General features: G+C 40.0%; 1 protein-coding gene and 1 pseudogene across 1 annotated transcript in view; both read right to left on the bottom strand.

Moving 5' to 3' along the window:
- MDN1 (midasin AAA ATPase 1) overlaps positions 1 to 15,663 on the bottom strand; it is a 145,579-nt gene that overhangs the window by 83,192 nt on the left and 46,724 nt on the right. The window contains exons 18-31 of the mRNA XM_069598273.1: positions 14,425 to 14,569; positions 13,822 to 13,918; positions 12,463 to 12,576; positions 10,492 to 10,639; positions 10,094 to 10,204; positions 7,713 to 7,864; positions 7,001 to 7,179; positions 6,431 to 6,639; positions 6,110 to 6,256; positions 5,278 to 5,419; positions 2,848 to 2,982; positions 2,627 to 2,765; positions 2,234 to 2,372; positions 1,791 to 1,921 (exon numbers count right to left, since the gene is read on the bottom strand). Coding sequence (XP_069454374.1) covers positions 1,791 to 1,921; positions 2,234 to 2,372; positions 2,627 to 2,765; positions 2,848 to 2,982; positions 5,278 to 5,419; positions 6,110 to 6,256; positions 6,431 to 6,639; positions 7,001 to 7,179; positions 7,713 to 7,864; positions 10,094 to 10,204; positions 10,492 to 10,639; positions 12,463 to 12,576; positions 13,822 to 13,918; positions 14,425 to 14,569 — 1,988 coding nt within the window. The remainder of the gene's footprint in view (positions 1 to 1,790; positions 1,922 to 2,233; positions 2,373 to 2,626; positions 2,766 to 2,847; positions 2,983 to 5,277; positions 5,420 to 6,109; positions 6,257 to 6,430; positions 6,640 to 7,000; positions 7,180 to 7,712; positions 7,865 to 10,093; positions 10,205 to 10,491; positions 10,640 to 12,462; positions 12,577 to 13,821; positions 13,919 to 14,424; positions 14,570 to 15,663) is intronic.
- Positions 732 to 1,234, bottom strand: LOC138445146 (mitochondrial import inner membrane translocase subunit Tim9 pseudogene; annotated as a pseudogene).

The following is a 15,663-nucleotide window of genomic DNA, read 5'->3' as shown; positions in this document are numbered from 1 at the left end:
TGACAAACTTCAAAATTTTTTTTACTAGTTATCCTAATTCCTGTGTCATGGAACAATAGTTCTGATCAAAAGAAAAAGAATTCTTTTTTCTACTTTAAGCCCTATTAAGACATTTGTTTTAAAAATGGGTGACTTGTGTGCAAAGATTCATGGCAGCATTATTCATAAGTGGAGGAAACAACGCAAATACCACCAAAGGTGAGTGGAAAAAAAATCCAGTGTTATTATCAACATAGGGAAGTACTATCAGTAATAAAAAGGAGCACACTAATGATGTAGGCTACACCCATGGATGGACTTCCAAACACTGATGCAAAGTGACAGAAGAGACGACCTATATGAAATGTCTTGACAGGAAGCAGATCAGCAGATCCCTGGAGCATGAGAGAGCATCAGATATAAACTGTAAATGCAAAGTAGGGGTCCTACTGGGATGATGGAAGTGTAACCTAGATTGTGGTGGTGACAAAACTCAGTAAATTTACTAAAACTTATTGAATTATACATTTAAAACAGGTACATGTCATGATGTGTACATTGTATCTCAATCAAGAAAAACAGTTAATCATCAAGATCCACACTGATCAGAGGTCCTTTTGTCTAGTTATTCTGCTATGTCCATTTATCCTACTTTTAGTAATACATTTTTTTTCTATCTCATGATTGAATATGTACTTTAAATAATGCTTTATTTTTCTAAACGTGTGACCAATCTGCTGAGTCTTAAGGTCTCAATGACTGTTGCATCTTACTATTTTCACTGCACAACAAGACCTTCTGTTTTGGTAATTCATGCTCAGCAGCAATTCTGTTTTACCGGCGCTTTGTATCTGCCCGAGAGCCGTGAGAGACGGTTGGTTCCCACAGTGGCTACTGCTTCCAGGGGACTCTGTCAGGTGAACCACCCTCACTTCCAGTGCAATCACTGCTGGCACTCGGTCATCAGGGGTCCATCCAGCAGGACACGTGGGGTGGCCAAGATGTCCTGCCTTGGCTGCCGGGGCATCTTTCTACCGGACAGGATATTCCTGAAATCTCATGCATATTTTTCTTGTCATTAAAAAAATTTCTGGAAGCCATGTTCCAAACAGGCGAGTTCACTTCAGGTTTTACTTTTCTTGTCCTGCCTAAAGTCTTTCACAGTCCAAAAAGGAGGTTTCTGTAAGTTTATTGAAGGCTTAAGAAAATCCTTAAACTGCTTTTTCTGATCAGATTTTGGTACTCGTGCAGCCATATTATTTGGGAATGTTCATTTGTCACCTTTTCTGATGCATGAGTTTCCTTTCTCTTCTGGAAAATCAGCAGTCCAAGCTTTGCTTAAATGTTTCCAGAGAGGCCTGATTTCTTACTTAAACACAGGCTCTCACATCCAACACCAATATGAGGCTGGGGGCTGTGCAGCCAGTCAGGTCTCAGTGGAGGGTAAGGGTCCTGTCCTGGGGTACTGAGAGGCCTTACAGCAGTAACACCTAGGATTTTGACTCTATTGAGAAAAAAAATCAATGGCCATGTAATAATTTGCCTTAAAAAAGGATTCTAACTTGGACTCGTTTGTTTTAGCCCTAGCATCCCATAGTCCCATCTTTCTGATTATTAACAGCTAAACAGAAGAACTAGGTCTCTTAAAGAAGAAACTGAGTGCTAAAGCCTAAAAGAGCAATTGCTCACCATCGTTTTCAAACATTTTCAACAGACCTATGAAGAACATTACCGTGCACAGGGATTAGTATCTATAAAACCCAGACCAGCAAAAGCATCAAACACAGGGCAAACCTCTTACACGCGTGTACCTGTTGAGTCTTTCCAGGACAGAGTCATCAGCCAGCGAGATCTCATCTAAGAGGAAAAAGCCATCCTCCTTCATGGCCAGAACCAAAGGCCCATCATGCCACTCGAAGAGTCTTGATGTGTCAATTTCCTCCTACGATTTGAAAAGAAGAGGGTAACTTAAAGAGTAGGTAGCTCCACAAGACAATACACACGTAGCCAGCACATGTCCTCTAGTGAAAGGGTCCTTCTGCAGAAAATACAGGTCAAGGAACAAGGAACAGAACTTGTGTGACAGGGTGCTCATGGAGCCCCCATGTAGACCAGTGAAAATGTGAAGATAAGATACATATCAAATCTGGAATCAAACACCCCACCATGGACAAAAAGCCCACAGCTGACTTCTGTACAGAGCCAACTTCAGTTCTTTAGATGAGAGAAACACCATCACTTGCTCTGGACACACCTTGTCATTTGGCTTCTTTCTCACCGGCCGCAGCCCCCCCAGGAAGTCTGAGGTCTCCATGTGTAAGTGGCAGTTGACTGAGTATAACTTTTGATTTGCCAAGGCTGCAAACACCTGACAGATAGTAGTTTTCCCACACCTGTGAGAGACACACACCAGATTAGCAAGGAGAGTGAATTTCAAATACACCTCTACAAACACTCCAAGCAGCAAGGGAGAGGAGCCCTGGGGAGAGCCTCACCAAAGCCACAGAGACTGCTGGTCAACACAGGGCCTCTGCCCTCTGCCTCAGAGAGCCCTTCCCCCAAACACCAGCACCCTACTGACTCTCTCATCCAGAAGGGCAAGTGCTGCATGAACTCTATGGAACAGAACCCTGTCTCCCGACTTTACCCCGTGTCTCCAACCAGCAGCACTGGTTCACCGAATTCCAATGCTCTTCCCACCAGCATCGCCAGTCGCCGCATGCCCTCAGTCCACACGATGTGGCTGAACTTAGATTCCAAGGTGGATATCGGAGTAGACAATTTACCTATCAAAGGCAGAGTACACCTTTAGGTTCTAATATGAGTACAACTCAATTCATTTTCCTTGGGATATGATGGCCTACTCACTCAGCAATTTTAGGACATTTTCTTTGGAGAAGAGCGATTGAGGACATAATTTTTTCTTGAAATGTTTCTCAAGGACTTCTTGAATCACAACCACCTCCTCCTGCTTCCTGACTCGGCCTGCCAGAAGCATAAAACCTTGGGAAAAAAAAAAAAAAAAAGGAACCGTTGAGTGTTAATACCAAGGAATGCTGAGAGTATGGAGCATTAGCTGCTGTAAAGAGGAAACATGAAGACCTACTTTGGAAAACAAAGAGACCCTACTACAACTAACTGTTCACTCCATCAACATGACCTCTAGGTAAATCTAACACAAATGAACTTGTGGGCATTAAAAGACATTCAGGAATGTTGACAGCAGCTTTGTTTCTAATAGTTAAAAAGTAGAAATGATCCCCATGCCCATCAACAAGAGAATGGACAAACATATGGTATCTCCACACACTGGGTTACAACACAGTAGTAATTTAAAAGGAATGAAGTCCTGATACACAAAACAGCATGGTTGAATCTCACATTAGGTTGAGTGAAAATTTGCCAGACACAAGAGCACACACTGCATGATACTGTTTAGACCAAGTGGAAGCTCAGGCAGAAGCGATCACTGGTGACAGACGTCAGAGGAGTGGTTACCTCCAGGAGTTACGACTGGCAAGAGCCATGAAGGAATCTTCCGAGGAAGTATTAGTAGAAATACCCTGAATCTTAGCTGAGGTGGTGATTTACATATGTATATCCACATATATAAAAACATATTGAGCTTTATATGAAATAATATAGCACCTCCCCCATTTTACTGTTACATGTTGTTACATCTTGATGGGAAAAAAAAAAGTTCCTTCCTCTATTCTTTACCAGTTAAGAAGATCAAATACAACTCTCATGGGTTAGTTTTATTTCTTCTCCATGCTTATTCAGTTCAGTTCAGTTGCTCAGTCGTGTCCGACTCTTTGCGACCCCATGAATCGCAGCACGCCAGGCCTCCCAGTCCATCACCATCTCCCGGAGTTTACTCAGATTCACGTCCATTGAGTCAGTGATGCCATCCAGCCATCTCATCCTCTGTCACCCCTTTCTCCTCCTGCCCCCAATCCCTCCCAGCATCAGAGTCTTTTCCAGTGAGTCAACTCTTCACATGAGGTGGCCAAAGGACTGGAGTTTCAGCTTCAGCATCATTCCCTCCAAAGAAATCCCGGGGCTGAGCTCCTTCAGAATGGACTGGTTGGATCGCCTTGCAATCCAAGGGACTCTCAAGAGTCTTCTCCAACACCACAGTTCAAAACCATCAATTCTTCGGCGCTCAGCCTTCTTCACAGTCCAATTCTCACATCCATACATGACTACTGGAAAAACCATAGCCTTGACTAGATGGACCTTAGTTGGCAAAGTGCGTCTCTGCTTTTAAATATGCTATCTAGGTTGGTCATAACTTTTCTTCCAAGGAGTAAGCGTCTTTTAATTCCATGGCTGCAGTCACCATCTGCAGTGATTTTGGAGCCCCCCAAAATAAAGTCTGACACTGTTTCCCCATCTATTTCCCATGAAGTGATGGGACCAGATGCCATGATCTTCGTTTTCTGAATGTTGAGCTTTAAGCCAACTTTTTCACTCTCCACTTTCACTTTCATCAAGAGGCTTTTTAGCTCCTCTTCCTGTTCTGCCATAAGGGTGGTGTCATCTGCATATCTGAGGTTATTGATATTTTTCCCGGCAATCTTGATTCCAGCTTGTGCTTCTTCCAGCCCAGCGTTTCTCATGATGTACTCTGCATAGAAGTTAAATAAGCAGGGTGACAATATACAGCCTTGACGTACTCCTTTTCCTATTTGGAACCAGTCTGTTGTTCCATGTCCAGTTCTAACTGTTGCTTCCTGACCTGCATATAGGTTTCTCAGTCAGCCTATTAATGACTCACCAAGACCTCTCAAATCAGAAGATTCTGAAAGGCTTTCATGGAGAGGAGCATACAAATTCTTCCAATTGATTATACCAAAATGACCAAATCTGAGTCTCAGATGACATGACTGCCTTCTCTTAGAATTCTGGTATTATCTAATCTGTCAGTTTTCTCCAAGTTTCTAAGGCATAAGCAGGATTCTGCATGGTCACCACACTGTAGGTAAATGGTGCACAAGAACCACCAACCTCCTGCCTAAACTCCTAATGGTACTATGTCCATACCCTGACTCCCACAGGTGGCTACATGAAGGTACGAGTGAGAAAACCTTAGCAACCAAAACGTAACAGAACAGAGGCCTTGCAGAAATAGGATGCTAATAACAGCAGTCTAGACTTGAGGGACAAAGGCTCTGTTCCTGCAATGCCCAGTAAAATGCGTATATACTGACCACAATTCGAGGAAGATTTGTTTTAACAGCATAGCTTGTGATCTACCCTAAGTTAACAGTCGGAGAGCATGTGCTGAGAGCGTACCATCGTCGGCTAAGTGCTGCAGCCAGTCATACTCCTTCTCCGTCTGCTCAGCCAATCTGTATCGCTCAGCCCACCGAAACAGATCGCGGAGGGTGATGAAGCCTTGCTTTCCAGCAAACACTGAGGAACCTCTGCGATAGGACTGTTAGAGCACCAAAACAAATGAAAAAAGTTGATAGCAAGCACAAAGTACAGAATTCCTAACAAATTTAGGCTCCCAAAGGAAAAGATTAATCACATAAGATTACAAAAAATAATACAAGTAGTGGCAAACATGCAGGAAAAGTAATCCCATAGTGTAGGACCACAGTAGTCAGAACGGCAATTATTAGCTTTTTAGGGAGTGATTAAAAAATGTTTAATTCTGACAAAAACCACTTTTAACCCCCCAAAATAAATGGGATATTCTTAAAAGAAGAAACAGAAAAAAAACTTGTAGCTTTGTAGAGTTCATAAGAAAAGTCACACAACAAGGATGGATCTCTTTAGTTAAGTCCATACAAGGATTATTTTATCCATTTAAAAAACAAAAACTGCACTTTGTCAATGCCAAATTCCAACCATAGTAAATGTTTCAATATTATGCACAAGTAGGGAATGTCATCATACACAATTATCAGAAAAATTTTAGTTATTAAATTGCCAAATTATAAAACAAAACCAAAAAAATGAATATTAATGGAATGCATGTTAAAGATAAGATCTTTACTCTGAAAAAAAATAATAAAAGGATGGACGGACTGCTGTTTCTACCCTAGGAGGCCTCAGATTCTATTTACCAAATCTGACCAACACAGTCCATTTGTCATTAAGTGATGGCGAGGTGGAATACCTGAAGGTCCAGCATGACTTTAACCAACTTGCTGCAATAGGACGGTGGCAAGCTACACCGCTTATGCAAGATTGTCTCCAACTCAGAACTAGGCAGTTCATCAAAGTGCAGTTCCACAAACCGATTCCTGAAGGCTCTAGAAAGCACCTGGGAAATGTGCAGAGAACATGATAAAGAGAGCCTTTGCATCAAATTTCCAAAATGGAGGCTCTGCTACTCACTATAAAAAGAAAAATCCTTCAAAAGAGGTAAAAACAGTCTTACCAAGAAGACTTACACGATGTGGTGACAAACAGGAGTAAAGGGGCAAGTGCTACACACCTTTCTGCCTCCGTAGAGTCCTGGGGGATTCTGGGTAGCAAAGAGCATGAAGCGAGGATGTGCTTTGACAACCTCTTGTGTTTCTGTTATAAGCAATTCACGGTTATCATCCAGCAGTCTGTTCAGTGCCTCTAACACATCAGTGGGGGCCAAATTTAACTCATCTAAGATAATCCAATAGCCTTTCCTCATAGCATCAATAAGAACACCTTAGGTGAAACAAAAAATGAGAATCAGTGCATAAATTGGTCCAAAGTGCTATATACCAATCAACAAATCCTAGATTATCATTAAATTTCAAAGCAAATTACTCTCTGCAGCTAGTCACGTCCCAAAATAATTTGTGGTGCTAAATACCAAGGAAATATACACTCTTCAAAACTGGGCCCTAGTCCTGTCTACAGTTGACAAGATGAGTGTGGCCCAAAGGAAGCATCAGCCCTAACCATCACCACTTATCTGTCATAGAGCCCAGGGAGGAAGAAAAACCAGCCATTAGGGTGTCCATGTGCCTCAACTGAAGACTAAAGACTGCTTGAGGAAATCCATGGAACAGAATAATAATCCTACCTTCTTTAAACACAAGCTTCCCTGAGGAGTCAGATGTGTAACAACCAATATACTCCTGAATATCCGTGTGCTCGTGGTTGTTAATACGCACGCAATGGTTACCAGTAGCTGCGGCCAGCCACCGGATCAGGCTTGTTTTACCCACTGATGTCTCTCCCTGAATCAGCACCGGATAGGTTCTTTAAAAGATCAACCAGTAAAGCAATTTAGAAAAAGACAAAAACCAGAATCAAATCATATAGCATTAAAAAAAAAATGACTACAACATTTAATATCCTAAGAGAACATTTTTATATACTTATGCACTATGAATGGAATATTTGTTAAGCCCTGAGCAGTTTCTATATAAAAACAGTTACTGAGAAACTACTGAAGAAAGTAATTCCACCCCCTCTTGCACTAGTACGAACCTGGGGACTAGCTATTACTCGCTTAACAAATAATAGGTGATGAGTATCCATCAGCAAAATACTAATAGGCAATCTTAATAATGGCGAAAATTATCTGCACAGGTACTGCTCCCACCAAATGGTACAATTATAAATGGTCTTTTGTGCCAGGTGAAAAGTGGCAGATTGACTTTAGAAAGTAATTATTCACTCAGTGAATGAGTAACAGGAAAGCTCTTTGAAAGTTAAGGAAGCAGGACTGGACTTTGAGCAACGCCTATGCTGGTGAGACATAAGAACCGTGAGAGGGAAGAGCCACACACCCTGCAGAGACCACTCGGGCTATGTCTCTCAGGTTCAGCTTGACGGAAGATGTGAGGATGTATGTCTCATCTATTGTAGGCTCCTTGTCTCCCAACGAAATCCAGTAGCCTTCCACCTGGATAAGCCTACCTCCTTTCGGTTCTGGAATAGGCTGAAAGACACAAGGGTCAGAGAAATAAACCACAGTCCCACGACAGCTATGGCATTCTCTCAGAGAGGGGTGTAGAGTGGGAAGTGAACTGTCACCAAGGATGCTGCCTTCTTCTGGATGCTTTCAACATTAAAATCCACAGATGAACATGAAAATAAAATTACTTTGAGGGATGAGAACAGAATGGTGACATGTACTGGTCTTAAAACTCAGGTAGGGGTAGGTAGATTTGGGGGGAACTTAAATAATTTCTCAGATAGTTTATGACTCAGTTCTCTTCTCTCATCTTTGGTCAAAAATATGTGTTTCATATAAACCACATTCCCCAAACAAGGCCAGTGTTGTACTGCAGTGGGGGCGTGGAGGTGGGGTTACACCACTAAATTCTGGATCCCCTAGAAGACATTAAATATAAAAGCAACCCCCCAGAGAAACTAATTTGTTAAGAATAATATTGTAGTAAAGGCACAATCTTTTGAAGATGTGGCGGAAGTTAAGCTGATTTATACAAAACGACCATTTCTGATCTATAAGAATGGCAAAGTGGTGGTCACAAATATAGCTACAGAAAAGTGCTCTTTTAGCCTCCTGACTTGAAGCCATAATTGTAGGCACTGCTTTTAAGGACTCCTCAGTCGGGCAGAAGAGTAGCAAGAAAAAAGAACTGTTAAGCCTCCATCATGTGTAACCATGAGGAACACATACAAAAAATAAGTGCAGGGGAATTGTATTGAGATAACCAAAGCAAGCTTGAGTCTTTTCTCAAATGTTTTCACAGTTTACCCACAGTATATATTCATGTGTTACTTGTATAATTTTTCAAAAGGAAAAAACATTGAATCCAAGTACTCTGAAGTCCCAATGGCCTTTTCTTCCTAAAGTGAGAGCAACTGACATGTGAACAAGACATTTTGTGAGCCAGTTTCTATCAGCCTCCTTCAGTCCCATGCATTCTGTGATTCCCTTTGTCGAAGTGAAATGGTAATCATGTGTAATAGAAAAATGAAAAGGAAAGGGGAGAAAAAAGTCCAACCACTGATCAAAAAAGAGGTGTGCAAATAAATTATGGTGTAAGCTTCTGATGAAATGCTAAGTGACAATCAGAAAGCATGTCACTCACAGTGATTTCTGGTACAGACATAGAGATACATCTAGGATATAGTCAGACGAAGAAAGAAGATACAGAACATTCTTATGTGACGGTCTCCTTTATAACACTTATATTAGATATATACAGGCATACTCTAAAGATTTTCCAGGTTGAATTCCAGACCACGGCAATAAAGTCAATATTGCAATAAAGACAGTCACACAAAAATTTGGTTTCTCAGTGCATATGAAAGTTATGTTTACGCTGTACTACAATCTAGTAAGCATGCAATACTGTGTCTAAAAAAATGTACACACCTAAATTTAAGAATGCTCTATTGCTAAAAAATGCTCACCATCAACTGACAACATAGGGTTGCCACAAACCTTCAATCTATAAAAACTGCAGTATCTGGGAAGTACATTAAAGCAAAATGCAATACAGTGGAGTATGCCCATATTAGAATTTACCTTAGAATTCTTATTAGAATTTAGCTAAAGCTACACACACACACACAAATATCAGAATTTTATATATAAAAATTATTTTAACAAATTATACATATATATATACACACACATATATGATTTAGAAGGAAAGGACGATCTATAGGGCTTAAATCTCCAAAGAGTAGGATTACCATGACTTTTCACCACCTAAGGTACTATCTTAGATACTAAGACACTATCTAATGTTTAAATTTTGTGGGATAAACTGATTGCTTTTATAAATAGAAAGAAGTTTTGCAAAAAAAACCCAAAACCTAAACAGCTAACAATTTGATATTTCTGCCTTTCATTTATGTTATATCAAAAATCAAAAAAGAGGACTTTCCTAGTGGTACAGTGTATAGGAGTCCACCTGCCAAGGCAGGAGACACAGGTTCAATCCCTGGTCTTGGAGGATCCCACCTGCTGTGGAGCAACTAAGTCCACACACCACAACTACTAGGTCCGTGCGCTAAAGCCCACGCGCCTAGAGCCTGTGCTCCAAAATAAGAGAAGCCACTGCAATGAGTCTGTGCACTGCAACCAAGAGGAGCCCCTGCTCACCGCAACTAGAGAAAGCCTGCACACAGCCACAAAGACACCGCGAAGCCAGATAAATGAAAGTTCAGAAAAAGATTAACAAGAACCTACCTGCTTCAGCAGACTTTTTACGTTGCCAGAGACAATGTGTTGACAAATGAGCTTCTGAACCACTGGGTGTGATGCCCTGTCAAGTTGTGTTAAGAAACCCAAACTAAAGCCCTAGAAAAAACCACAAATATACACAACAGTAGTTATCCTTCTGTAATAAGAGGCCAGCTTATTCCAAGAATACAATTCAACCTCTCGAGTGGTGCTGGTGCACAGAACAACTTTTACACGTGTTACAACGGTAGAAAAAGGTGGATGGTTAGGCGAGAGTTCCGGGATGAAACATCCTGGGCTAGTCTGACGGAAGTACACGCAGAGCAGGCACCTGCATCCCCACGCCTCCCTCCCCAGGGCATGCCCACCCCCCAAGCTCCCCGCCACACAGGCTGTACACAGACCTCATAGAGCGACCGCTGTATGTTGCCACACGGATTGGAAGCTGCAAATCGCAGGGCCCTACACAGAGTCCGAAGGCTGTAGTGAGGTCTGTGGCCGGTCCCATCCACCAATTTTGTTCCAGACTCTTTCCTCACAGCAGTGTAGAAGCTACAAAGAGAATGCAGCTCAGATTTATTTCAGTAACCAATAAGTGTTATTATTTTGCTGTTGTTCCTGTTTCTTCTACAGAAGGGCTGAGTCATTTTTATAGATTAAGTGGCCAAGCTTACATAAAACTTGCTATCAAAAAATAATAAAATGAAGATGGACCAGTTTCCTTCAGGATGGAAAGAGGAGAGGTGAGAAATCTCTGACTCTTAAGGAAAAGACAGGGAGATTTAAGAGGTACTTAGCAAGAAGCTTTGGAATCCTAACACAGGGTTCCAGAGTTGGCTTTAATATGAGAGTCATGTGAAATCCCTGTATAAACTCTAGTGGTGATGGGCAAGCACACAGAAAACAAAAGTCATGGTGTTTTTTAAAGTCTACAAATATGGCTATAACCAACAATGACAAAGTTGTAAAAAGACTGATAACCGGTGACCATGTCTACTTTCATTACCACATATATTAGAAGTTCAGAAGGTGACCAGATGGAAATTTCAGATGGAAACATCAAATGCAAAACTCAAAAATTCATGATAATTCATAAGCAGAGACCACAAAATCAATTGTAACCAAGTGTGTGTCAGAGATAAAACTCAGGTTCTTGCCCAAATGGGATCTGGCTTGCCTCTTGTCAATCTAGCTAGATATCCTTTCTTTTGTAGAAAGAATCTATATTCCAGTGTGAGTTTTTACATATGGAACATGCACCTCTTGTACTATCAGCACTTATAAGAGCCACACTGCTTTATCCCCAGCTTTCTGAATATCTGTACTATTTCTTGGCTAACAAAACTCAGATTTTAAAATGTGGTGTGATAAACCATTCCAAAGCCCTTTGACAAATGTCTCCTTGACTAACCTATTTAAAACAGGGCTCCACGTCTTATTTTCTAACTGACATTTTATGTGTTATTTTTCTTCACTTATCACAACCAAAAATAACAAAAATATTTATTGGTTATCTTCACCTGCAGAATTAAAGCTCCATGAAAAGAACAAAGATTCTGTTTTATCTACAGCTGTACTCCTAGCACCTAAGCAACTCAATAACTATTTGTATTAAAAAAGATAAAAAAAAGAACAAAGCACAAAAAGCAAAGTAAAACACTAACATGATCTAACTTCAAAACCTTCACGTAATGTATGTTTCATTTTAGAGGACACAGAGAAAACTAAGTGACATGCCCCAGATGACAGAATTAGTTTGACAGAGCCAGCACTAGAATCCAGGGTGTCTGATACAAAGACTATACCCTCTCCACATGGCATGCAAAAAAGAGGAACAAGACTCAAAAGCACCAAGCCACACCACCACTCTATAGATCATTCAGCTAAGCCCTATTAGTTCCAAATCAGACCCAATCAATTATATCATGCTTTGCCCACTTTTATGGCTAACATGTGCACTGCACAAAGGATTTCACCAAGGCAAATCAAAATACTATTTATATCTCCTCAAAGAATTTGAATCCTCCAAGGACTCAAAACTCTCAGCTGTGAATACAGAAGTAATTAGGAGAGTATTATCTGTTACATATTTTCATAGACAGTGATTTATAAGCTCTGTATGTACTACATTGGCCAAAAAGTTTGAGTTTTTCTCTACCATCTTACAGAAAAACCCAAATGAACTTTTTGGCCAACTCAATAGCTTCCTTAGGAAAATCCAAGGGAGTCCATATTTTCCAGCTTTAAAAATAAAGTCTAAATAATCCTTCCATCAGTCTTCTCTTGTTAGAAGCAAAAGAAGAAAATTTATATGCATGAGACACATTTTTCTGTTCAGAGGAAAAGTTTATAAAGAGAAACCAGAGAGAACGCACGTTATGATTCCTTGCACTGTGTTCTTATTCACACTCAAGCCTTTCAGATAATCCACAATAAGAATCTGTAAGTCTTCTTTACTTTCTAATTCTTCTACATAAAGTTCTGTGAACCTGTAAGACAATTATTCCATTATTACCATATTGAGGAAGTTAATACATCTATCTTAACAAAGAAAAACACAAGACAAAAGTTATGTCAACTCATTTTACCCACTTGTAATATGAATTATGAAAGCCTTTCAACTTGGGATACAGATTGATCATAACAAAATAGAAAATAACGTAACTATTACCCAAAATATACACTATAACTACTACTACTTTGAGACAAAAATCAAACAGCCCTTGCAAAAACAGTTAACAAAAATAAGGCTTATTCTTCCTCATACTCGGGCTTCCCAGGTGGCACAGTGATAAAGAATCTGCCTGCCAATGCAGGAGACACAGGAGACGCAAGTTTGATCCCTATGTTGGGAAGATCCCCTGGAGCAGGAAATGGCAACCCCACTCCAGCATTCTTGCCTGGGAAATTCCATGGGCAGAGGAACCTGGCGGGCTACAGTCCATGGGGTTGTAAAAGGGTTGGACACGACTGAGTGACTGAACACACATCCTTATTCTTAATCTCAGAATGTGTTCTTGATCACAACTACATGTAACAAAAAGTACATACAACAACAACAACAAAGTCCCCTCAACGTCAAAAATTAATAGTTGCAGCAAAGGAAAATACAACTCATGGTAGATAAAATTTGCCCAAGTTTTTATTATATTATTACTATTTTATTATTTTATTATGTGGGAAGAGATTTAATAAAGTTTTAACACTATTTTAAAACTTAGATTCAATAGGTTACCAACAACAAACAAGCTCATATATCTTTTTCCAGTGCTACATACATAAAAATCTTTCCCCTGTTACTGAATGTTTAAAGATGAAAACTGAAACTTAATGTCCTTTTACAAATTGTTAGCCTGATCCAAAAAGACTCATCCTAACATGCACCTTATATGAGATACTGTTAGTTCCTTATATGAAGGTTTTCTAATAGCCAAAGGGCTATTTGAAGAAGGAAAGATTTCTGTTTTCAACAATATCCAGCCCATCAAATGGATTAACTACCATTAAATGTCAAATTAACAACCCAAAGGAAAATATTCCCTAGTGTTTTAAGAGTTTTCTGTATTCCTACCACCTATAGAAAGAAAAGTATGACAAATAAGAATATTCCTCTATCAGCAGTCAAGAAATTTCAAGCATTGTTATGAGGGTTGATTATATTACTACTACCAATCAATAAATCAAGAGAACTTAATTTTAAAACTGTCTACAGTTACCAGGCCATGTCCCCTTACCTGTTTCTTATTCCTGGTGGGAGATTTCTTTTGCCTACATCAGTTGCTGGATTCATACATGCAAATAAACGGAAGTCGGGGTGACGAACCAGCGGTTCTGTTAAAAGAAAACTATAACTTCTCAATAACTTGTAACAGTAAGTGATGGGGGAAGACTAACTCCACTGAGCCCTCGGGTGAATCAGTCTGTCTCAAGGCTCAGCAAGGGTGGTACTACTGGCTGCTCAACCATCTCTGCCTTTGGTGAAACCCCACTGAAATCAGTTTCCAGATCTATGTATACAACCTAATTTTAAGCTGCCATTCTACCATCTCTTATGGTGTGGTTATCCGTGCTATTTATGTTTCATCACCTATTCACCAGTGTGTATTTTGTCACTGAGTGAGTGTGCTTTATTACCCACTATCCAAATGCTTTGACAAATTATTTTATTTTTTTCATTCCTGTAACACCTAACAGTAAGACTCTGCATAGAATTACTATCTACAGAATAAATAAATCACACTGAGAGGCCCATGCAATCTGCCTAACTGAAAGAACACTACTTTAAAGAGGTCAAATGGCCTCGCGTCAAGTCCAGCCCCAGGAGGATCAAGAGCTACCTGTGTCTCCTCGATCCAGCAACACCAGGGAGCCAGAGGAGCCTTCAAGCAAACCACTCAGACATTCTAAAGTTTCTGGAGCAGCCAGGTTAATCTCATCCAACAAAATCCACTCTCCTCTCTTCACGGCCTGAGCTAATGTACCCTAGAAGATGAAATCAAATGTCAGGGATCCATTTCAGATGCAGACACACTCACCAACAGCAGTTATGAGAGCAGGGTTAGAGCAGAGGCAGGGGCAAACTGCTCCTGCCTGATGAGCTTATGCCTTGATGCCAATGGTGCCAAATGGCCACCAGAGCTAAGGTCAAGTTAACTTTTTTCAAATGTCCAAAAAGGTCAAAGAAATATCTTTGAGCCTAAGAGTGAGATGCAATAACCTAGACCACTGCATTATATGGATGGTGAGGTAAACAGAAACCTACAATGTATTCAGATGTTTAAAAGCATCCAAATGGCTACTAAAAGCAACCAAAATAAACACAGGGTAAGGCTGTAAGTACACCAAGAAAAGATAAATGACCAAGAGTGTGCAGTAGTTGTAATATAGAGTCTTCACAGTTTCTGAAGAATGTAAAAATGAACCTCTCCTCCTGATTTTATCTCTTGAAGTTCTATTTTCAAAAGCACTGAAAAACAAACCTTATAATCCATTCAACTGACATATCAGAATGTTTTAGTGTTATTTAAGTGTTTTATACTTTTGCTTTCACGGTGCTCCTAATAAAGAATCTTCTATAAGTAAAAAAAAACAAAAAAAAAAACAAAAAAAACAAACAGACCAAATGTATGGAACTTCAGTGTGATGCCAAGTCATGAAATAGGTATAAACCCTATTTTGACAGCACTTGATAATTTCATTGATTATTTTAAAAACAATTGTAATAAGATGAAGAGCCGATGTCTAAATTCTCCACAACAACAGATATATGGTTGAAGGACCTCTCTCTCATTAAGACATCATCTCAAGTAAGATTCTTGCATCACCCTTAGGGTGAGAGGTCTGAAGACTATCGCGATTTTCTTTAATAAAAATATAAAAAAAACTTAAGTCACAAATATTCAATTACACTGATCCTGCAAGGTCACAGGACAGAAAACAGTACAACTGCTCATGCACTGGAATAAAAAATGTAGCCCACATGAATGGATCCAAATCCACCTCCCACCCACAAACACAAACACAGCTACAAAACAATAAAAAATTCACGAATTATCCTCAACTGCATCTTACAAAAT

The sequence above is a fragment of the Ovis canadensis genome, chromosome 8 (genome assembly GCF_042477335.2).
Source record: "Ovis canadensis isolate MfBH-ARS-UI-01 breed Bighorn chromosome 8, ARS-UI_OviCan_v2, whole genome shotgun sequence".
In the NCBI taxonomy this organism is placed as follows: Eukaryota; Metazoa; Chordata; class Mammalia; order Artiodactyla; family Bovidae; genus Ovis; species Ovis canadensis.
This window is presented reverse-complemented; position numbering and strand designations above follow the sequence as displayed.